Consider the following 23,374-nt stretch of genomic DNA (forward strand, 5'->3'; position numbering starts at 1 on the left):
TCCCCTACTGCGGGGCACTCACCTGCCCGCATCCATCGAATTGTGGGCTTTTCCCGCCCCGTGGCCGAGCATGATACTGTAGCTTCTTTGTCAAACTCCATGCACTGCTGAGGCTGGGGAGGTGGCGTGAACTTCAGTTTCTCTGTCCAAGAGGGAGAGGAGGAATGGGTGTGGACAGTCAGTTTAGGACCCAGGCCCTATACAACCATCATATTACTATTTTTTTTTTGGAGGGGGCATGGCTCTGAATACATGAACATCAAATGCAGAAACTGGGGATATTTAGCCTGGGGAAGAGATGACTTAATAGGGTGGGGCAGGCCAGTTCCCGGAGCACAGAACTAGGAGCTGTGGGTGGAAGTTACAGATAGGCAAATTAAGGCTTGATAAAAGAAAAAACTTTCTAACAATTGTAGCTGTCCAAAAATGGAAAGGGTCATTTCAGAGGATAGCGAGTTCCTCATTATAGAGGTCTTTACTGAGCAGAGGCAAGATAATCTCCTGCTAGTGACACTGTAGTGACATGCTATCCTGCTGTGTTTCCTTCCATTCTGGATTTTACAATCCCCTCATTCCCCCTAAATCACTGGCTTATCCTCAAGACAACAAGTCTCACTCACCTAGGACCTGGACTCGAGCCTGGGCCTCAATGCTGCCTGCAGGGGTGCTGCTGACACATCGGTACAAATTTCCATCATAAACCTCCACGTTGTTGATGCGAAGAGTCCCATTCTCTGAAATCTCGAACCTTGAGTCCTGCAGTACAATCCATGTCATGAAAGCCTCAGTCCACTCTTAGGTTTCTCTTCCCCACGGAGGAGGCAGAATCTATCACATACTTTAGACTCCAAAGGCCAGGGGTGGAGGGCATGGGGGTAAGGGCATGGAATGTCATCCTCTAGTCATCCCCAACCCTCCTCAGTCCAAGGACCACATATTTCAGAGGAAAGAAGGAATCTCTCCTGGGAAGGTGGGGGGAAATGCTACAGAGGAGGCAAGGACGTGTTGTCTAAGGGGAAAGGACAGGAAGGACTAGAGAAACATCTTGAGGATGCCTAACAAATGGTTTTCAAGAGATGTCCCAGCCCACCTACCTTGAAACCTACTCACTCTCACCTCAGAGATGAGCATCTGGTTCCGGTACCAGACGACAGTGGGTTTAGGTGTGGCCTGACTCAGGCAGTGCAGGTAACCTGGCTTGCCTTCTTCTAGCTGGCTGTCCTGGGGCTTTTTCAGCCACCTGGGTAGTGCTATAAGGGAAGACAGAAGGAGGTTACTGGGATCAAGAGAGATAAAGAGCCCAAACCTCAGGAAAGCCTACCTCTCCCTGGTACTAGAGGGGATGGTGACACTCAGGGACATTTATGCAGCACCTGGCATTGTATTTTAAGCACATTCTGTCATTTACAGAGCCCTCCCCAATTGGATTGTAAATACTTAACAGGCACAGACTATGTTTTAAACCTCTCTGGAGTATCAGACTCTGAATATTTCCCTCACATATTCCACAGTGCTCAACCCAGTTCTGGACAATCAAAAAACATAATAAATTATTACTACTTCAAAAGAGAGAGGTCATTTTGCTTTGGGAGGATCTGGGAAGGCTTTATGAAGACAGCAAATGTAGAAATAGAATGATTCTTAGCGGCCAGCCTCTAAGTTCAACCTCTCTATGTTGCAAACAAAGAAACTAAGGCACAAGAGAAGTTAAGAGTACGTCTGAGGAAGGTCTCAAAGGATATAAGGGTCAGGGTTCAAAAGGCATAAATAGGGAGAAAGTATTTCAGGTGCAAGCACTGGTACAGTCAAATGCTCAGGGACAGGAAAAGTGCGCAACATGGAATAGTCTGGTTGGGCTTTATAGAAATATATAAAGGGGGAGTACGATAATGCTGAAAAGGTAAACTGAAGCCAGATTGTAATAAGCCTTGCATACCAAGACAAGGAAGCTTCAACTTTACAGTACAGAGAATGGGGAGACATTGAAATCTTTAGAGAGGAGGAGTGAGGGGCAGCTAGGTGGCGCCCTGGATTCAGAAGGACCTGAGTTCAAATCCGGCCTCAGACACATAACACTTATTGGCTGTGTGACCCTGGGCAAGTCACTCAACCCCACTGCCTAGCTAAAAAACCAAAAAAAAAAAAGAGTGACAATTGGAACAGTATCTAGGAAAATATATTTAATAGATTCCTAGGAGGTGAGAGTTGGAAATGACCATAAAAAACCATCCCCTCCCCCTTATCCTCACCAAATCTGGCAGTAATGCATAGACTAGTAGGGAGTAAAGGAGGCTGGGAGATGTGGGAGGAGACACTTGATCCATCCATCCCCTGCTAGCCATCATCCTGTACTCCCTTTCATGGCTAAATTCCATGAGAAGGTCATTTACAATAGATGCCTCTTCTTCCTTCCTCTCACTCCCTTAACTCTTTACAGTCTGGCTTCCAACCTCATCATTCCACAGAAACTGCTCTCTCCAAAGCTACCAGTTATCTCTAATTTGCTAAATCCAATGGCCTTCTCTTAATCCTCATCCTTCCTGACCTCTCTTGGAGCCTCTGACACTGTCAATCACCCTCTAGGTGACCATCTAGGTCTTCATGAATCTGCTCTCTTCTGGTTTGTGGCTTGTACCTGTCTTGATTGCTTCTTCCTTCTCTCTTTTGCTGGATCTTCATCCAAGTCACGACTGCTAACTATGAGAGTCTCCCAAAACTCTGTCCTGGGCCTTCTCCCTCTACACTATTTCACTTGATCTCATCAGCTCCCATGATTTCAATTATTACCTCTAAGAAGATGCTTCTCAGACTTACCTTGTTTGGCCCTTACCCCTCTGCCAACCCTCTAGTCTCACATCTTGAACTGGATGTCTCATGGGTAGTTTAAATTCAACATGTCCAAAACCAAACTCATTATCTTCCCCATCAAACACTCCCCTCTTGCTAACCTCCCTATTAATGTCAAGGGTACCACCATCTTCTCAGTTGCTCAGGCTCCCAAGTCAAGTGTGATACTCATCTCCTCACTGTCTTGTATCCAATCAATTGTCAAGTCCTGCTGCTTCTACTTTTTTTTAAAAATTTTCACATTAGTCATGCTGTAAGGAAGAATTAGAACCAACAGGAGCAACCATCAGAAAGAGGAAACAAAACAAAACAGAAGAAAAAAAAGAGCAAATAGCATGCTTCGATCTGCATTCAAACTCCACAGTTTTTTCTCTGGATGTGGATAGCATTTTCCATCATGAGACTTTTGGAGACGTCTTAGATTCTTGCATTGCTGAGAAGAGCTAAGTCTATCAAACTTAGTCATCACATAGTGTGGCTGTTAGTGTATACAACATTCTCCTGGTTCTGCTCACTTCACTCAGCATCAGTTCATACATGTCTTTCCAGGTTTCTCTGAAATCCACCTGCTCATCATTTCTTACAGTACAATAGTATTCCATTACATTCACATACCACAACTTGTTCAGCCATTCCTCAACTGATGGGCATCCCCTCAATTTCCAGTTGTTTGCCACCACAAAAAGAGCTGCTATAAATATTTCTGTACATGTGGGTCCTTTTCCCATCTGTATGATCTCTTTGGGACACAGCCCTAGAAGTGCTATTGCTGGGTCAAAGGGTATACACATTTTTATAGCCCTTTGGACATAGTTCCAAATTGCTCTCCAGAATGGCTGGATCATTTCACAACTCCACCAATAACGTATTAGTGTTCCAATTTTCCCACATCTTCTCCAACATTTATCATTTTTCTGTTTTGTCATGCTGGCCAATCTGACGGGCTTCTACTCTTGCAGAGTATATCCATTCCTTCTTCCCTTCACTAGCACTGCCACCACGCTGGTGAAAGACCTCATCACCTCACGACTGAACTACTGCAATAATCTGCTGACTGCCTCAGGTCTCTCTCTTCCACTCAGCTGTCAAAATGATCTTCCTACACTGCAGATCTGACCATTTCACTCCCCTATTCAATCAACTCCAGGGATTCCCTATTAACTCTAGGATTAAATATAAAATCCTTTTAAAGTCCTTCATAAGCCGGTCCCTTTCTGCCTTGCGAGCCGTCTTACACCTCACTCCCCTCCACATACACTGAGATCCAGGGACATTGGAATCCTTGCTCTTCCTGGAACAAGACCTCCACCTTCCAGCCTTAAGCATTTTCACTTGTCTGTCCTCCCGTGCCTGGAATGCTCTCTCTCCTCATCTCCACCTCCTGAGTCCCTTTAAGCCCCACCTTCTACAAGAAGCCTTTCCTGGTCCTCCTAAATCTTAGTAATGCCTTCCTCCTGAGACTACCTGTCAATTCATCCTGTATAGGGCTAGTCTGTACATAGTTGTTTGCTTGTTGTCTCCCCCACTAGACTGGTAGCTCCCGGAGGGCAGGAACCATTTGTTGTCCTTTTTTTGTATGCCCAGCACATACACAGTAGGTGCTTAATCAATGCTGACGGACTAACATGCTGGTTAGTTACTTGATTGGTTTCTGTCATCTTTAGAACTCTGTATAAGTGCTCTAGATTCCTTGAGGAAGGGGCTACATCTTCCACTCCAAACAACGATGACAGAATCTCAGGAAGGGAAAAGCATACCATCTCTTTCTTTAAGTCTCTAGGACTTAAAACCTCAATATTTTAAGGAATACCCTAAAAGAGTCTACATAGTTCCTTAGGTACTTTGGGTTTTTAAGGCAGGCCTGAAGAAAGCAAAGTTCCATATATTAATAATAATAACAACATAATATTTACATTTATATAATACTTACTATTTGCCAGACAATGAGCTAAGCACTTTACAATCATTACCTCATTTGACCATATCTGAACATAGCCTGATATGTAGGTGAATATCATAAATTTTAACATTCAGATGCTTCAGGGCCTTACAGAAAATTGGCTAAAGTTGTCTTAATAGAATTAGTATAGTAAAAAAAGGAACTTTAATTTCAATTGAATCTTATTCTGTTCTCTTTAAGGTTGAATTAAAATCATAACAAGATCAGTCATTTTTCAGTCACGTCCAATTCTTTGTGACCCCATTTGGGGTTTTCTTGGCAGAAATACTGGAATGGTTTGCCACTTCCTTCTCCAGCTCATTTGACAGATGAGGAAACTAAGGCAAACAGGGTTAAGTGACTTGGGTCACACAGCTAATATGTGTCTGAGTCTGTATTTGAACTCGGGAATGACAGTTTTCCTGACTCCAGGCTACTGCACCACCTAGATGGCAATTAACAAGATAAAGAAGCTAAAACAGGGCCCGCCACATAAAAGAAGTTTAATCAACGTTGATTTATGTCTAAAAAAGCGGTTAAGGAAGAGACTGTTTAAAACAAAACAAAACTTTTCTATGCAGTTTTGAAAATATTTCCTTATGAAGACTTGGGTTTTATTAAAAAGGAAAAGTAAAGCCAAGAGTGTGGATGAGTGGAAATTATCTTTTACGGAATGGTAATATCACTACATTAATCAGAAGTGTGCTGAATATTTTTCTTCAATAAAGAACCTTTTTGGCACAATTAATTTATCTGCGGACTGCAGCTATAAATTATTCTAAGTAGAAATGGGAAATATTAGAACATTAATCCTCACCTCTCTACCCCACCCCATTACAGATTCTTTGATTAACTCAAAATAGGCAACTCTTCATGATCCACCTTTATGGACTTCAGTCTAACCACATCACTCTCATCTTGTATTGATGCCACTGTCATGGGAGGGTTTTGTTTCTTTTTTTTTTTTTAACCTTAAATTTATCTTTATAAAAAGCCATCTTCTCAGATTTATCCTTTTTTTTCTAAAGCTGGTTCAAATCTTTTGGATTCTAATTGTTATGCAAAATATTAGCTATCCCTCCCAGTCTTCTGTCTGCCAAGCTAATCAGGAATGTCCCTGATATGACTTCAATAAAGACAAACCACAGTCCTCCCTTCCAGACTTACATCAATCTATTAGTCAACATTCTTTGGATTCAGTCATTCAGTCAGTCATACATGCACCGTTTGTATTAACTATTTGTTTCAAGTTTTGTCAAATGCATTTATAGTTAGAGAGCTAGCTCCTCAGGACAACCTGGGCTCAAGTCCCACCTCTGATTAAGGGGAAGTCACTTAGCCTCTTGGTATTCCAGGCAACTCTTAAGACTGTAATGTTGCACAACAGCTACTACTTTGCAATGGTAGAGGGTGTTACCTCAAATGGAGCTCTCTATGCTAATGAAATCCTAGGACCAGACCTAAAACGAATGATTTCCCTCACTGACCAGTACAGTGACCTTGTTTTTTTAAAAAAAACAGTCAGGCCTTCAAACAAGTGTCTTGGGAGCAAGAGAGAGAGGTGAAGACTTCCCCCAACCCCCGATCCCCTTCATGCAGGTTTGCTCACTGGCCACAGTGATGTTGACCTCCTGATGCCGCTGGCCAGCCTGGTTGGCTGCATAGCAGGTATAGGTGCCAGCATCACTCTCGGTTGTATTGGCAAAGACTAGCACGTAGCCTTCTTGATAGACCTTGCCATGGTGGGGCACCCGGGTCCCAGCCCGCTCCCACCACACGCGGGGCTCTGGCACACCCTGGGGAGCAATGCAGGCGACCCGCTCCTCTCTGCCCACCGTGAACACTCGAGACTGGAAGGGTGGCATGTCTTCAATCTCTGTGGGGGATATAATTCTATTATTTGTGGGGGATCAAGGTAGTCATGACCCACCCCTCACCATTCTCTGTCTAGTCTAATGCTCCAAGCCCCCTTTGACCTCTATGACCCCTGAATCAATTCCCCTTAGCTGCCTGCCTACAACTCTAATCCTGTCTCTAAACCTCATGTCTGAGCATGACATAAAGCCCACTTTTTCCTCATGAAAGGGCAGAGTGGTCCAGCCTTAGAACCTTGGGCTCAGGCCTGCACTGACCTTCTAGGTGAAGAGTGGCCTCTAGGACAACAGGTGGGCCTCTCTGGCCACGGCCCACGCATCGGTATACCCCAGCATTACGTGGTCGGACCTGTGTCAGCAACAGAGAGCCGTTGAAAAAAACTGTGGCCCGCCGGAGGTGAGGAATCCTGGGGAAGAGAGAGAACCATTCAGTGATGAGCCAGGCATTAAGGACAAAATGCATACAGAACACAGCCCTGCTCATCTCCTAGAAGGGGGAAGGGTTTGAAGACAGCAGAGATGGGGAAGAAGTGAGGGAGGGAGACTGACATTGACATTTCTTGTAACTGGGGAGGAGCAGCGCCCTAGCATCTTTTACTCACTCACCAGCCACCCCAAAGCTCCCTGGAGGTTAAAAGGACATTTGGGGAGAAGGCCTGTAGGGGTCAAGACAAGAAAGCGTTCAGGGGGCCCTGCTTCCTTTGCTGCCCAGGTTCAATTAACCAATCCACAAATATTTTATTAAGCATCTACTATATGCCAGGCTTTGTACTAGATGCTGGAGATATAGGTACCTTAATGAAAAAAGATGAAAGGAAGAATTTCCATTCAGCTTTTGGAGAGGTCCTAATCAAAAAATCCAGGTACACCTATCACCTATGCTCCCAGGCAAGTCATGCCCCCCACCCAAAAAAAGAATAGTTAGCCTCTTATACCTTAATATGTATAAACCACATTCCTTAGAACTACCCTGTAAGGCAGGGAATGCAAAATTTATTATCTCCATCTTACAAATGAAGAAACATACTCAGAGTATGTAGCCTGACTTGCTCAGGATCCACAGCTGATTAAGTAAAAGGGCTGAAGGGAAAAGGAAACATCTCAAAGATTCTTGGAGGGTTATTACCATCTCAGCTGCTCGAGGGGCAGTATAAACTAGATTTCTACAAATCACCAGGGTTTGTTTTCTATCAGAATCCCAGGTGCTTAAAAGACCTTTAGAAGCCATCGGGTTCACAGCCCTTGGCTTTCAGTAAGGCCTCTACTTAAATCATCACAGATGTAGATCTGTCCTTTTCTTAAAGAAAAAGGGAATTCTTTAGTGCCTCTTAGTAACGCATTCTAAAGATCTGAAAGTTAGAGGACCTGGGTTTGAATTCCAGACTCTGCTACTAACTCCCTGTGTGACCTTGGGCAAATCACTTAACCTTTATGGTCCTTAGTATCCTCACCTGCAAAATGAAGGGTTGTATGACATGATCTGTGAAATCCTTGTCAGCTCTAACTCTATGATCTCAAATGTCCCAGCTAAGGTTCAAAGGCAGTTGTCTCCTGGTTCCAAGTTCAGAACTCTTTCCACTATGTCAGTACTGCTCGGGGGCATTTTGTATTTTTGAGGGTCTGGGCTAGAACAGAGCTCCCCTCTGGGAAAGAGGCTAGGAAGGACTTTGAGGGAAGAGGGAAAGGTTTCTTTCTCATTTCTGGCTAGGTCCAGCTTAGAACTAATAACCAACATTTATATAAGTACTTAAAGGTTCACAAATGCGTTACACAAGTTATCTCAACTGATTCTCACAACAGCCCTGGGAAGGAGGTGCTATTATGACCCACATTTTACAGATAAAGAAACTGAGGCTAAACAACTTGCCTGGGAGTGGGGGGAGAGGGAGTTAATCATAAAGTTAGTAAGTATCTGGGGTGAGATTTGAACTTAAGTCTCTCTAACTCAAAATCTAGCACTCTATCTAAAGCACCACCTAGCTGTCCCAACTGAGGCAGAGGCTGTGGCCAGCCAGACAGCACTAAAGGGTACTCTGGTTCCAGATGGAGGACGGGCATACTTACTGTTCTGCATCCTGTTGTTAGAAAGGCCCTGGGCTGTCCAATACCTCCCAGTGCACCTATTCGTACACAAAGACCACTTCCAGGCATCAGCCTGTTATTCGAGGGCTTCTCTCATTGGCTATGTCTTGGGTCCTTGATATCATGTGCACACTGGTCCTTCTGTGTACACTAGATGAGGAAGGAAGGAGGCAGGTCCTCCAGCCTATCTTAACATTAGGTGCTGGACTGTCTGCAGAATAGATAGGGAAGGCTTACCGACTACGGTTAGTGATGGGGGAGTCATCCTCAAAGAACCACTGCAGGGTGGGAGGTGGCTGGGCCGTGAACTGGCAATGGAACATAGCATCCTCATTCTTCCCCACCACCTGGTCCTGCGGTACCACCAATGGACGTGCAAAGCTCTCATCTAGAGACAGAAGGAAAAGAATAATAGCATGACAGAGCAGGGGGAAGAGGAGCAGAACCAATCTTCCAAAAAAAGAGCCTATCAGCAGAGCCAAAGTCTCCTCTCCCTTCCCCTAGGGTCACCGCTCCCGTGATGCCATGCTGGCTATCTCTGACCCACCCCACCCCATGGACCCCAGGAATACCAGCAATGCTTAGGGTGATGTTCTGATTGCTGCAGATGTGGCCAAAGGAGTTGTGGGCGCAACAGCTGTAAACACCACTGTGCTCAGGGCTGGCACGACGCAGGGTCAAGTTTCTCTCTTTGCTGCTGACCGAGTAGTTGCCCTGACTGTCAGAGAGGGGATTCCTATCCCGGAACCACTGGTACGTTGGGCTGTGGAACACAGACGGTCAGGAACTAGGAATGGCTAATCCATTCTCCCACGCTGGACAATGGGATCAAGAAAGGGGCACCTTCCTACCCAAAAGTGACTAGTCTACTTGGAGTGCCAAAGAACGGAAGAACTCAGGATGGCAGTGATGAGCACTATAGACAGCATATAGTAAATGAGAGCACGATGATGGGGAAGGCAACCTTTTAAGCAGCATAAGTGAAAGGATGAAAGGACATAAAAAATTGAGGATGACCAGAAGATAAAACAAGTTGTTTTTTTCTTCATTAATGCTATGATTACTACTACCAATGATGATGATGATGATGATGATGATAATAACTGACACTTAGGAAGCTCTCTACATACCAGGACACATCATCTAATCTGGTCCTCCAACAATCCTTATGAGTAAGTATTACAGGTAATATTTTCCCCATTTTACAGATGGAACTGAGGCTCAGGTTAAGTGAGCCCACAGTCCCATAAAGATTCCAAGTGTCAGAAGCAGGATTAGAAACCATGTTTCTCCTGCCTCCAAGAACATCAGGTATCTTGACTCTCTTGCTCTCTCTTCCATGCTTCTCTCTCCATTTTCCTTCTCTCTCTCTCTCTCTCTCTCTCTCTCTCTCTCTCTCTCTCTCTCTCTCTCTCTCTCTCACACACACACACACACACACACACACACACACTGCACAAAAGAAATATAAGTGTGACCAAAATTTAAAAGCATAGTTTCAGGGTCCTTACCGAGGATGTCCGTCAATGTGACAACGCAAAGTGACCAGTGTCTGGGGTTGAATCTCTGCCAGTGAGGCCGGATGCTTTAGGATGACGGGCCCAGTCTCAATCCCTGAAGCACAGAGACCAGATTGTGACCTGGGAGCCCAGATCAAGACTTCTAATAGTCCACAGTGGGGGACAAAGAGGGAGGAGAGAGCAGACAGCAGGGGAAGGGGAATGAAAGAAAAGCAAAGAAGAGAACCATGGCTTCCAGAAGCCAAAGAACATAAGACAGTTCCTGCTAAGAAGTGGACAGAAAACTTGGTAGAGGAGAGGCAGGCATGTGGAAGTTGTGGATTCTGAGTGTTCAAAGCTGCTCCCAGTAACTTTTGTCTGGTATTTTAAAAAGCTGCCTCCCACTGCCCTTCCTGTTCAGAAGGTCACTTAGCAGACAGGACAGGGAAAGATAGATGGTTAAGCTTTAAAAAAAAAAAAGACATTTTGCAGCAAAGGAGAGAGGTCATTTGACTCTCAGATTCACGGCAGCACCAGCAGAGAATGAAACTGATCAGAGCCCTTTTTTGTCCAAGCACTCTTGAGCTTGGCAGCTGAGGCACAGAACTTTCCAGGGAGTCAGCAGCCAGGGGAAGTGGAAGAAAAGCACTTGCCCAGCACTCACTCACTCACTCACATTTGATGTTGAAGGAGGCATTGGCGCTGTGGGCCTCTTCACCCGTGACATTATCCCGAGCCACACACTGAAAGGCACCCGCATCCTGCAGCCGGTCCACAGCTGCAAAGCTCAGATTGTTCCCCTTGGTAAAGCGTCGTTCCGAGTCTTGGATGGGGACCCCATTGAGCAGCCAGTGAACGTGAACGTGGCCCGGGGACTCCACCTCACAACGTAGCAGTGCCCGGCGCCCCTGCAGTGCATCCTGGGAGGAAGGCTCCTTGGTGAAGATGATGGCAGCTCTTGTCCCTGTAGCTGGGGGTGGGAATGTGAGGAGAAGGAAAAAGAAGATGTCATGGGAGGATCACTACCCCTCTATCCAACACATGAATCCTTTCCTTATCCTGACACATGATGCTGGAGGGCAGAGATGTAGAGACCTAAGCATATTGCAGGCATTAAATTAATGTTTGAGGGTGATAAAAAAAAATTACCTACTAAGGGCCAAGCATGAAACCAGCCCCCTACAAGGGCCTGATAGAGTTCTTGCCCTCAAGGAATATACAGTGTTGGTCTGGCAAACCCTACTTGTATACACACATAAAATAGTGAAGTAATAACAAAAGGCAGGCTATGATAGTTGCCAGATGAGTGGTGTAGACAAGGCTGTGAGGAGGCCAGAGTGAGGAAAGATCACAGGATCACAGATTTAAAGGTAGAAGGAAGAACCCAATAGCTAGGACAGTCAGGGAAGACATGTGATCTGAGTTTAGCCTTTAATGATGAATCATATTTTGATAAGCAGGAGTATCATTAGGAGGGAGAAAGCATAAGATATTGTCTAAAAAGTATAAAGTTAGAGAATATGAGGCTTGTTTGAGGGGCAGTGAACAGTATGGCTGGAGTAGAACTGTGGCTGGAAATCAAGACTGTGGAGGGGCTTAAAAACAATCCATAGAGTGTGGCCTTTATTCTCTAAGCAGTAAGAATCTAAGGAAGGTTACAAAACATCAACATGATCAAAACGATATTTATGGGAAATTAATCAAGCAGTCACAATATACAACACAGCATAATGGAGTATTATGGACAATTAAAACATATGCATGTAGTGGGGAAGGAGTCGATCAGACACTTCTGACCCAGGTTACTGGATGTAATCACAAAAGATAAGAGGGAGGTAACAGAAACAATAAGGTATTAAGGTTTCAAATGCACTACAAAAAAAAAAGTTTATCTTCACCCCTCAGGAAGAGTGAAGGTCTTCAGAGACAACCTGATGGAATTCAGAGACAACTTGGGGGTAGCTAGGTGGCGCAGTGGATGGAGCACCAGCCCTGAAGTCAGGAGGACCTGAGTTCAAATCCGGCCTCAGACCAAACACTTGACACTTACTAGCTGTGTAACCCTGGGCAAGTCACTTAACCCCAATTGCCTTCAAAAAAAAAAAAGCAGCACCTTGCCTTTGATTGGCCTAACACTGACCATTTCCCTGGTGGCCTTTAAGAAACAAAGCTTATAGCTGTGGAAGTAGTTGAGACTGTAAGGAGTGGGGCTCCTGGAAGCAGAGAAAAGAGCCAGCTAGGGAAGAACTTCTCTCTTTGTGGGGGGTGGGGGAGGAGGGAATGGGGGAAGGCTGGGCCAAGGGATTTCTTTCTTCTCCTCTCCACAGTGGCACAGCATCTTGCAGCAGAGCCACTCAATCATCTGAAGACACTGCACCCTTAAAAAAGAGTTGGGGAGAAAGGCAGCATTCGTAAGTACAATCCTTGGCAACAGAAGAGAACTAGCCATGGATTCAAGAATTATCCTCGACAGTCTAGATTTGAGTTGTAAAGAAATAGGTCTAGGGAACCTAGCTGAGCAACCTGTTCAATCTAAGCCCTTGGGTGGAGCAATACAAGGATACCACAAGGAGAGAGATAGCCACTAGAGTCCTTCGGTGCCAGAGGTGTGATATGCCTTGGTTACATGTATTTCCTACATGTGTGACTCTTTATCTGTATCCATCTCTGTCTCCATGGGCACATCCAATGTTTCCATTGACAGTCTAAGTATCATGAGAGAGGATGTCCCCCGTGTTGTGGCTACTCTTCTTACTTCCTTGTTTTGAGCCAACAATAACTATTGGCTGGCTCTGAAAGGGAAATATACTGGTGGAGGGAGGCTTGTGCCTGTAGTTTTAGAGAGTACAGACCCATAGAGTTACTCTGAAATCATGGTAGTAGTCACTTCCTGGGGTCCCAACCCCCAAGTGCCAAGTTGGGAGGGGAGGTAACCCCTGAAGGGCTGCTACAGGAGGAAGAAAAAGAGACATAAAAAGTCTTAAATGAAGTGATGTAAAGCAGGAAAAGCAAAATTGGAAAAAAAAATATGCCCTTTTTACTTTCCAGGTGTCCAGTGAGGAAGGCAAACTGCCGTGGGCCTCTGAGCAGGGGATGGAGGGGTAGAAGATCTCAGGCCCTTTCTTACAAAGAGTTAGCATGAAGTCAAGATTGTACAAGGTCTGGGTCAACATGGAGCCACTAGCCCATGGCTCTGATGTTATTTCTGTCTCTATTTGTGTCTATCCTTTCCTATCTAAAATGAAGGCATATTGGACCTTGTAAACTGAGAGAGTTCAGGAGAGTCACCAAAGATCTGGAAGGTGGAGTCAACCCAGAGCTTGCAGCCATCCAAGCTCAGTCCATCAGCACAGCCCTGAGAAGCAAGTGACACCCAGCCCACAAGTAAGCAGGGGATCTATTCTTTCAATTCGCTACGCTACATTCACAAGGGAACTCGATGAGGCAAACGCTTTGCAGCAAATTGCTTTAAGTTTGAACTCAATCTCCGCAAAGACTAAGGTAGTTTAGGGGAGTGTGCCCCTGGTTTGGGGGCATGTTTTGTATTTCCATGTTTGTTGTATCTTTTTAATGAATATCCTCTTGAAAAGCTAAAACAACAACCAAACCCCCCCCCCCATGTATCTAGATGACTTTTTTTCATTGCTTTCTTAAAAAGCATCAGGAAAACTTTTGAGCATGAGGGAGAGAGGGAAGGAGGGAAGAAAAGGAAGAAAGGAGGAAGGGAGGAGGAGAGGAAGGAAGGAAGGGAGAAAGGAAGGATTTATTGTCTACTAGGTGCCAGGCACTGTGCTAAGTACTTTACAAATATGATTATATCATTTGATACAACCCTAGGAAGCAGGTGCTATGATAACCTCCATTTTACAGCAAAGGAAACTGAGGCAGACCAAGACTAAATGACTTTCCCAGGGTCCAAAACGAATAAAACAAGTTGATGCTGCTATAATCTTGTTAATATGTACATAAATAAGAGTTTTAATACGAATATTCTGATTATATGATTTTAAGATTGAAGGCCTTATTTTATATATCTGCTGACTTTATAAATTTTTTCTTCAAGGGCTCATAATTTTATCAGCATGGGTTCTTTTTTCCATTGATTCTGACAGATTACAAACTTTTCTTACCTTAGTAAACAGCACATGTGGTACCATGGCACTATAAATTCATCAGCTAGTGGCCAACCCTTTGAATTTTTAAGACGTGTCCTTTTAATCTATCACTGGCTTGTACTGGAAACTGTACTTTCCAGCTTGGCAAGACCTAATCCATTGGCACAGCCTTTGGGAACCCTAGGCCATCCTCACACAACCCTGAGGCATCAGGACTTAGGCAGAGATGGGAAAAAAATCAGACCTCCATATAAGACAGGGAGACAGCATGACAGGGAACCCTAGCCCAGAATTAACTGGCAGTGTCCGCCCCAACATCAGTCAGCTCTCAAGAGACCCCACCCTGACACTGGGGCAGAATAGCCAAGGTTATCTGGGGCCCTTGGGGCTGGCAAAGGCATGCCAGGACTGCCTCCCACCCACTGTACCAAGGAAACCTTCTATTTGCTGCCAAGATTGGCTTCTTAATGGAAAGACAAAGAAGGAAGGGCCAAGAATGCCCATGTTTCTACCTGGGGCCTCCCTTCATCTCCAACTCCCAACTTCAATGCTACCACTCAACTATGGCCCAGGTCCAGGATGCCACCCTGAAGAAGGGGCCCCCAGCAGGGAAGGGCCAAGTCCTGTGTTCCCCATGACAGTTTGAACAAAGGAAAAGAGAGGAGAGTGTGCCGAACAGCAACTCCAGCAGGGAGGTGGAGGGCAGGGCAGGTGGCATGGTTACGGAAGCAGGAGTAACACATGGGCCTTTGTTCCTGAGGCCCATGTGGGTGCACTATAGACAGAGAGTCGCTACAGCCTGAGACAGTGTTAATGAGCAGTCTTCCAAACCTGGGGGTGCTGACAATGGGTGCTGGGCAGTAGGACACAGGCTTCACCCTTATTAAGCCCAGACCTCCAACTTAGCCAAGTCTGGGAAGAGACCCAAACAAGTTTTGCCCAATCTCTCCCCAGAGGGCAGTTCTAGCTTAGTTTAACCTCTTGTGAGAAAGAGAAAGAGAGAGACAGACAGAGACAGAGACAGACACAGACAGAGACAGACAGACAGACAATACAATACAATGTAGGGGTTTAAATCCTGCCTGGATACTTCCCAGTTGTGTGGATCCTGGCCAAGCTATTTAATCTTTTTGCACCTCAATGTCCTTATCTGTAAAACAAGAAGTTGGACTTGATGACCCAGTGATTCCTCCAAATCCCCTGCATACCCAGGTTCCTCAGAAACTACAGTAGAGGATTCACCAGAAAATTAGCCCCCATACAAGCTGAGTCCTGGGTTTTCCCTAGATCTGTGCATCCGATATTTGAAAGTTTGAAGCATGTGAACTGATGGGGTGGAATAGTATAAAGCACATGGGACTTGAGAAGTCAGAAGACCTAGGTGTTTTTTTTTTTATTTTGATTTGTCAACAATCACTTCCATATGCTTTTGAGTTTAAAATTTTTCTCCCCCTTCCTCACCCCCACCCTCCCCAAGATGGCGCACAATCTGATATAGGCTTTATGTTTACATACCCATTAAACATATTTTCACATTAGTCAAGTTGTAAGTAAAAATTAAAACCAATAGGAGGAACCACCAGAAAGATGAAACAAAACTCAACAGAAGGTAAAAATAAGTGATAGTGATTCGACTTCCATAGTTCTGTCTTTTGATGTGGACAGCATTTTCCATCCTGATGCCTCTAGAGATGTCTTAGATCCTCGTAATGCTGAGAAGGGTTCAGTTTAACAATCTTAGTCATTGCATAACATGGCTGTTATTGTGTACAAAGTCCTCTTGGTTCTGCTCACTTCACTCAGTATCAGACCATATAAGTCTTTCCAGGTTTTTCTGAAGTCCACTTGTTCATCATTTCTTATAGCACAATAGTATTCCATTACATTCATATACCACAACTTGCTCAGCCATTCCCCAATTGATGGGCATCCTCTCAATTTCCAATTCTTTGCCACCACAAAAAGAGATGCTATGAATATTTTTGTACATGTGGGTCCTTTTCCCATTTGTTTGATCTCTTTGGGATATAGCCCTAAAAGTGCTATTGCTGGATCAAAGGGTATGCACATTTTTGTAGCCCTTTGGGCATAGTTCCAAATTGCAGAAGACCTAGGTTTGAATCTCAGCCCTGCTACTTACTGTGTGACCTTAGGCAGTCAATTTCCCTCTCTGGGTCTACCAGTTTCTACATTCAAGAAATGAAGTAGACTAGACTAAATGATTTCTAGGTTGTCTTCCAGCTCTAAACCTTGTGATCCCTGAGAAAAAGTACTGGTAAAATCTCCCATCCATCTGGCTGATTTTCCATTATTCTGGGCTTTCTAGCTGCATCCTTCTCAGAACACGATCCAGTTCCTCCCCTTGCTGCTTATAGAACGTCAGGGCTGGAAGAGTCCCAAGGTATAACTGAGAGAATTCTAAAGGAAGAATCCCATGTTATAACAGAAAAAACACCTGGGTTCTAATTCCAGTTCTGTCACTAGAGGTAGGGTCTGAGGGAAAATCATTTTTTCTCCCTGAGACTCAGTACCATAAAATGAATGGATTGGACTAAATTATCTATTAAGGTCCTGCTTCTCTCAAACATTCTACAACTAATCCAAAGCTCTCATTTTATAGATGAGGAAACTATGAGGCCCAGAGAAGGAAGACAACTTATCCAAGGTCACACGGCCAATTAATAGAAAGGCAATTACCAGAAGTCAGGATTCTTAACTCTTAATCCAGAGCCCTGTCACCTCATGCTGCCTCTTAAAAAAATTTATCAAATTTGGGGCTGTAATAAACACCCTTAAATTAAAGGATTTTGAGTTCTACCTATCAACTGAGCTAGCTGCTTTGATAGAGCTTATGGACTGCCATAGTGCTAATACCTGAATGACAAATACTGACAGCACTGAAATGAACTCAACACCATAACAGGGAACACGCAAGAGAAAAAGAATTAAGGACAGATGAAGCTTGCACACTGGATAAAATCCCAACACCTTTCAAGATGGCCTTGAGGAAAATATGGAGGCCATTTTGCAAATGAGAAACTGAAGCAAAGTATGATAGGAGGGTGATAACGTTTCAACTTCAAAGATGAGTTTAAATCTTGAGAACTGAATAAAGAGCATCCCAGTTTCAGGTTCATTGTGCTCCATTAAACCAACAACTGGTTTAAATCAAAAGTAATCACAAGCCCAAAGAGATTACCTGCAACGAAGCTGAGGGAACGTCCCTAACAAGTATACTTACACAGAAAGGTAAGAAGTCATTCACTCTTAATGGCAAAAGACAACTGCTTTATGAAACCCTGAAGGGCCCTGGTAGCCTACGGATAGACATGACAGTACTAGCGTCGAACCTGTAAAGCCTTGGCCCTGTAGGATTACTACAAGGCCCAAATGGTTGGGAAAGAAAAGGGATTCCAGAAACAAAGAGCAGCTAAGTAAAAACCCAACCCATCCAAGTAGGGTAAAAGTGGGTCTACCAGAAAAACAGTGAATGTTAGTTCAGAAGACCTGGGGTCAGAGTTCTAAGCTAGCTTGTGGCTATGGACAAATCACTTGACCTTTCTGAGTCTCAGTTTCCTCATCTGAGAAATGGAAATATTGCTATTACCTACCTCAAATGTGGTGCTATGAGCTAAGTGCTTTAAAAACCCTTAAGAGCTATATTAATAGGAGTTCTCGTCAGGCCGCAGCAGGCCAAGAAGCTTCATGTACCCGGTTAAAGAGCTGACAGCGCAGAGGAGAAATGACCCTGAAGGATCCACCCTTGGCAGTAAGGGCTGACAGGCTGAGCTACCACCTGCCACAGTAACCTGACCCAGGCCAAAAGCCAGGCAGCATTCCTTTGAGGGGCCGTGGCTTCCCCCTCCTTTTGGACTCAGCCTGAAGCATCCCCTCCTGTACTGCAGGAGGAGTGGGGGGCCTCAGGGATGACACGGAAAGCCAGAAGGACTCACTAGGGTTTGAGCACTTATATTCCCAGACCACCACACTCAGAACCCCTTCTGCTTGCATGACAGGGCCTGGGAAACATCAAAGCTAGACCCACGGGGCCTTCTGTCCTTACGTCAGCCCACAGCAGGTCCTGGTTAGCACTTGGCTGGGGCAGATTTTAGACAGTACAAAGGCAGCCAAATCTGTTGCCAAGACTTCTCCAAGCCCACAGCCCCCAGCTCAGACTCAGCATGACCAACCCAATCCCTCCCCCCTACACCTCACCACAGGGCCAGCTAGGCAAAGGACAAATCTCAGGAGAAGCAAATCACTAGACAGCCCTTCAGCCACCATGTGTTAAGAAAAGAGTCTATGGCGTGGCCCAGGGCTCAGACCATCAGAGATGCACAGCTGAGGTTATTCTGTTTGGGGGTGGATGCAGTTGGAACTACACCTAGGGCAAAGGTATTCCCCATAGAAGTATCAGAACCCTGACAAACTCCTGCAAAAAGATGAACAATCTTGAGCTATTAACAGCTTTGGACCCTATCTCTAATGCAGGAGCTGCTCGAAAAATGTTGGATGATGATACATGTGAATGTTGAATTAGGAAGGTTTTCTGAGAACATGGCCAGCCTCAAGGGAAATGGGGACCACAAGAATGAAAAAGAGAGGCCACATGGGAGGAAGATTCCCACTCTTTCCTGACCTGTTTACCCCAAACAGAGGACCTATGACAAGTAAAGGCTGAGAGACACCCATAGCTTCTTCTCGCACCTCCTTACCAATGGACTTCTTAAACATGCCCCACCCCAAAGACGACAGAGAAACAGCATATGTGTCATCCAGGTGAGGAGCCAAGCTCTAGCTAGACGGGGAATCCAAGAGGGAAGGTCCTGGAAGCATGGAGGAATTATTCAAAGGCATTCACTTCTCTACCCAAAGCAGGGTCTCTGATAGCCCAATAAAGATATTTTCTAAACTCTTGCACTTACTTTCCTCTCTCCAACCCCTACTCAGCAAGCACTCAATCTAATCCCCCCCCCCAACAGACAGACATACACGCACACACACTCTCAATCTTCTCCCCATAAACTATTTAGGGGGAGAGCTCAATGGGCACACATCCCAGCATTCTCTATTCCTGGGGCTCTTGTAGGGAAACAGACATCTCTGGTCTGCTGCCCAATTTCTCTGTTATTCTCCAGGCTCTTTGCCTAGAAGATCCCTGTGTGTACATGTGTGTGTGTGTGTGAAGAGGAGGGGGTAGGCGGTGGGAGGACATTTCACAAACATAACCATTCCACTATTCCTCGGCCAGTGAGCTCAGTTAGCCAAGATTCTTCCCTTCCTTATGCCTCACATTATCCCTCTGCCCTAAACCCTTAGTGCTTATCAACTATGACCCAATAGGAATAGGTACCTGGTGTAGAGAGACAGTCCCCTGGGCTTGGATGGAACAGGCCAGACCCATTATCTCTGGTCAGACTGCAGAAAAACTCTTAACAGCTTCCTACAGTTAAGCAAATATATATTACTGAAACCCTTAGTCAGGTGAGCAAACCACTCTCCTTTGAAATCTCAATTCCTAAAAACCAGGAGGAAAGAAATGTCCTTCTCATGAGAAGAACCGTGGGAATCCCTCCACAAGTGATAGTCAAGAAAAGTATGAGCACCGGGCACAGGATGAATGCATCACACCTGCAAGATTCACAAGTGTCAATACGGGGCCACCCTTCATTGAAGGGAGAATCAGTGTAGCCATATAACAAAACTGAAGATGTCTCCTAGAAACTGAGCTCTGGAGCTCCAAGGTGGCTAGCTTCCAAGAAGTCAAACCTCTTCACACTAGGGGCACACAGAGGTGGTAGGGCTGAAGAGAAAGCTTCTAAGTCATTGAGATGGCAAAAGACCCAGGCTAAGAGGAAGCCTTTTTTTTTTAGATATATGGAAGGGACCCCCTTCCCCCCCCCAGTGCCTAATCATTGCTTTTTCATTTATTTATTCAATAAGCCTAGAAAGGCAGGCTGGAGCCAGATGGGGAAGGCCTTTAAATGCCAAGCTAAGGAGTCTGTACTTCATCCCATAGTCAGTAGTGAGTAACCAAAGGTTCTTTAAAAAGGAGTGACTCATTCTCTAGAAGGATTACTCTGGCAGCTGTGTGGAGGATGGATTGGAAAGAGGAGAACTTGGAAGAAAGGATATCAACTAGAAAGCAAATGGTAGCCTGGGTAAAAGGCAATGAGGGCCTAAACTAGGGTGGCAATGATATGAGGAGAAAAGCATGGATGCAAGAGATGTAGTGGTAGAATCAACAAGGTCAACTTGATGATTGGATATGAGTGGTGAGGGAAAGGGAAATCAAGTATTAACAGACTCTGAAGTTAGGAAACTAGATGACTAGAAGAACACGTAGCTCTCAAGAGAAACAGGAAAGTTAGGAAGAGGGGAAGGTTTGGGACAGTGCAAGATAATGAGTTGTTTTAGATAGTCTGAATCTAAGATGCCTTTGGAACCTCCTGGTGCACACATCCAACAGGCAGTTGTTAGGGTAGCTAGGTGGCACAGAGCCTGAAGTGAGAAGGACCTGAGTTCAAATCTGACCTCAGATACTTCCTAGCTGGGTGACCCTGGGCAAGTCACTTCACCCTGCTTGCCTCAGTTTCTTCATCTGTAAAATAAGCTGGAGAAGGAAACGGCAAACCAGTTCAGTATCTCTGCCAAGAAAACCCCAAATGGGGTGATGAAGAATCAGACTCAACTGAAATGACTCAGCAGAAGCTATGCAAGTCTGTAGCTCAGGAAAGAGACAAGACGTGTGTGTGTGTGTGTGTGTGTGTGTGTGTGCGTGTGTGTGCGCGCGTGTGCATGTGCATCTGTGTGTGTGTGCGCACGCGCACGCATATGCATGTGTGTGTGTGTGTGCGCGCGCGCAGATCTGGGAGTCTCCTCTGAGGAGGTAGCACAGATAGGATAGCCACACCAAGGACCATTCCCAATACTCCTATGCCAGTGCCCCACTCTCTATTCTAGGTATGTGTTCCAGCATTGGCCATGAGCGCACAACGGGAAGCAATACCACACAGTGAAAAGAGCGCTAGACTGAGAATGAAGAAGCCTGAGCTCTAGTCTCCGTGTCTGTGTGATATCAGGCAAGTCGCTCTCCCTTCTCTGGGCTTTAAGGCAGTCTTCTTTTCTGTGACAGGGTTGAACTAGATGAGTTTCAAGGTCAATCAATCAACAAGAATCTTACTGAGCATCAGACACTGTTAGAAGCTGAGGATGAGAAGTCTAAGCAGCTCCTGCCCTTGAGGAGTTTACCTTCTATCAAGGGAAACAGTATGCATAAATAAGAACATACAAAATAAACACAGTGTATGGGGGATGAGGGAGGAGCTGGGAAAAATCAGCTAGGGTTTCATGAAGAATGTGGTACCTGAGCTAAGCCTTGAAGGATATCAGGGATTTTAAGACAGAGGTTAAGAATGGGGTGCATTCTAGGCACAGGGCCAACCTCTGTGAAGAAAAATAGGAAGACGGGAGATGGCGTGTTATGTGTAAAGATTATCAATAAGGCCACTTTGGCTGGACTAGGGAGTGCGTGAAGGGGGAGTATTAGACAATAAGGCTGGACGGATCCATTGGAGTCAACTCAAAATGCCAAACAGAGAAGGTAATAAAGGTTATTTTTTTCCCCCTACATCTAAAATTCTATGACCTCTATCTACGACAGGGTTTGGAGGGGCAGGTCTAAATCAACCTTAGCAGACACTAAGATGCTTCTCCCAAAGGCAGACAGTGTGCCTCCTTCCCTCCTCTGCTGGTTTTCCTGAGTTTCTCAATATCAGAAAAACCCAAGCCAGAGGAAATGTCCCAACGTCAAGCAGTGAAGATGGAGGAAAAGATAGGGAAAACATCACAATTCAAGAATAGCAGGACACTAACAGACTCCTCTTCCCAAGCCTCACACCCCTACAACCTAAGATACAATACCAATTCCCAGGTTCAAATCCTGTAGGGAAAAAGGTAGTCTCTGCAAATAGTCCTGTAGGGTCAGAGGAAGATCTACGACAATGCCCTTCACATGCCAACAGAGATAAACAATTAAGGAGGATTTTTGAAACAAGGATGCCCATTATCACCACTGTTGTTCAATATCGTACTGGAAATGTTAGCTTTAGCAATAAGAGAAGAAAAAGAAATTGAAGGTATTAAAACAGGCATACAAGAAACAAAGCTATCACTTTTTGCAGATGATATACTTAGAGAATCCTAGAGAATCAAGTAAAAAACTACTTGAAATAATAAACAACTTTAGCGAAGTTGCAGGCTATAAAATAAATCTACATTAAATCATCGGCATTTCTATATATATTAACAACAAAGAAGGATTTGTGAAGAGGTTAAAGGGTTAGGATAGGATTAAGAGCACTGGATTTGGAATCATAAAACCTGGGATCGAATCCTAGTTCTGCTACTTACATAATCTGTGTGACCCTGGACAAGTCACTCCCTCTCTGTGATTATCTTTGTTTCATTTGTGAAATGAGGGTGTTCCAGCTCTAAACTCAGTCTCCTCCTATGCTCCCTACTCCTCTCACCCAAGTTAAGGTCTATCTCTTCCCTGAAGCCTACCCTGACCACAGGCATCTCTCCTTCCTCTGAATTCCTACAGCATTGATTCATACACAGTCTTGTGACATCTCTTGTATTACTTAAGTCATATCATTGTTCAACTTTTCCTTTGTGTTGGTCTACTGGATCTTAAGGTCCAGGAGGGTGGGGACTCATGAACTGGAAGATTCTTCATTATGAAGCTCCCACAGAGCCTCGACTAGGATTGATCACACAATGGGAGCTCAATAAATACTTGCTGGATGAATCCATCTAAGGTTGCCCAAATGTCGTTGGCTCCAGAGTCAGGATGCCTGGGTTCTGTCTAGTCTGGTCTGGGATTTTAGAAATGGGAAGGGTCCTTAGAGAGCACCTAGTTCAAATCCTTCATTTTACTGATGAGGAAATTCAACACTGGGCCTGGAAGACAGGATGTGGATGGACCCTCCCCACCCCCCACTGCCCCGTCCAGTC

The 23,374-nt window shown here is 44.9% G+C and overlaps 1 protein-coding gene across 1 annotated transcript in view; it reads right to left on the reverse strand.

Moving 5' to 3' along the window:
• PTK7 (protein tyrosine kinase 7 (inactive)) overlaps positions 1-23,374 on the reverse strand; it is an 88,120-nt gene that overhangs the window by 33,060 nt on the left and 31,686 nt on the right. Inside the window, exons 2-10 of the mRNA XM_020976883.2 lie at positions 10,918-11,211; positions 10,254-10,356; positions 9,315-9,505; positions 8,980-9,130; positions 6,919-7,067; positions 6,396-6,662; positions 1,117-1,250; positions 621-756; positions 23-142 (exon numbers count right to left, since the gene is read on the reverse strand). Of these exons, the coding sequence (XP_020832542.1) occupies positions 23-142; positions 621-756; positions 1,117-1,250; positions 6,396-6,662; positions 6,919-7,067; positions 8,980-9,130; positions 9,315-9,505; positions 10,254-10,356; positions 10,918-11,211 (1,545 nt within the window). The remainder of the gene's footprint in view (positions 1-22; positions 143-620; positions 757-1,116; positions 1,251-6,395; positions 6,663-6,918; positions 7,068-8,979; positions 9,131-9,314; positions 9,506-10,253; positions 10,357-10,917; positions 11,212-23,374) is intronic.

This window comes from Phascolarctos cinereus, unplaced genomic scaffold, assembly GCF_003287225.1.
Source record: "Phascolarctos cinereus isolate Bilbo 61053 unplaced genomic scaffold, phaCin_HiC Scaffold_5;HRSCAF=322, whole genome shotgun sequence".
NCBI classification, from domain to species: domain Eukaryota; kingdom Metazoa; phylum Chordata; class Mammalia; order Diprotodontia; family Phascolarctidae; genus Phascolarctos; species Phascolarctos cinereus.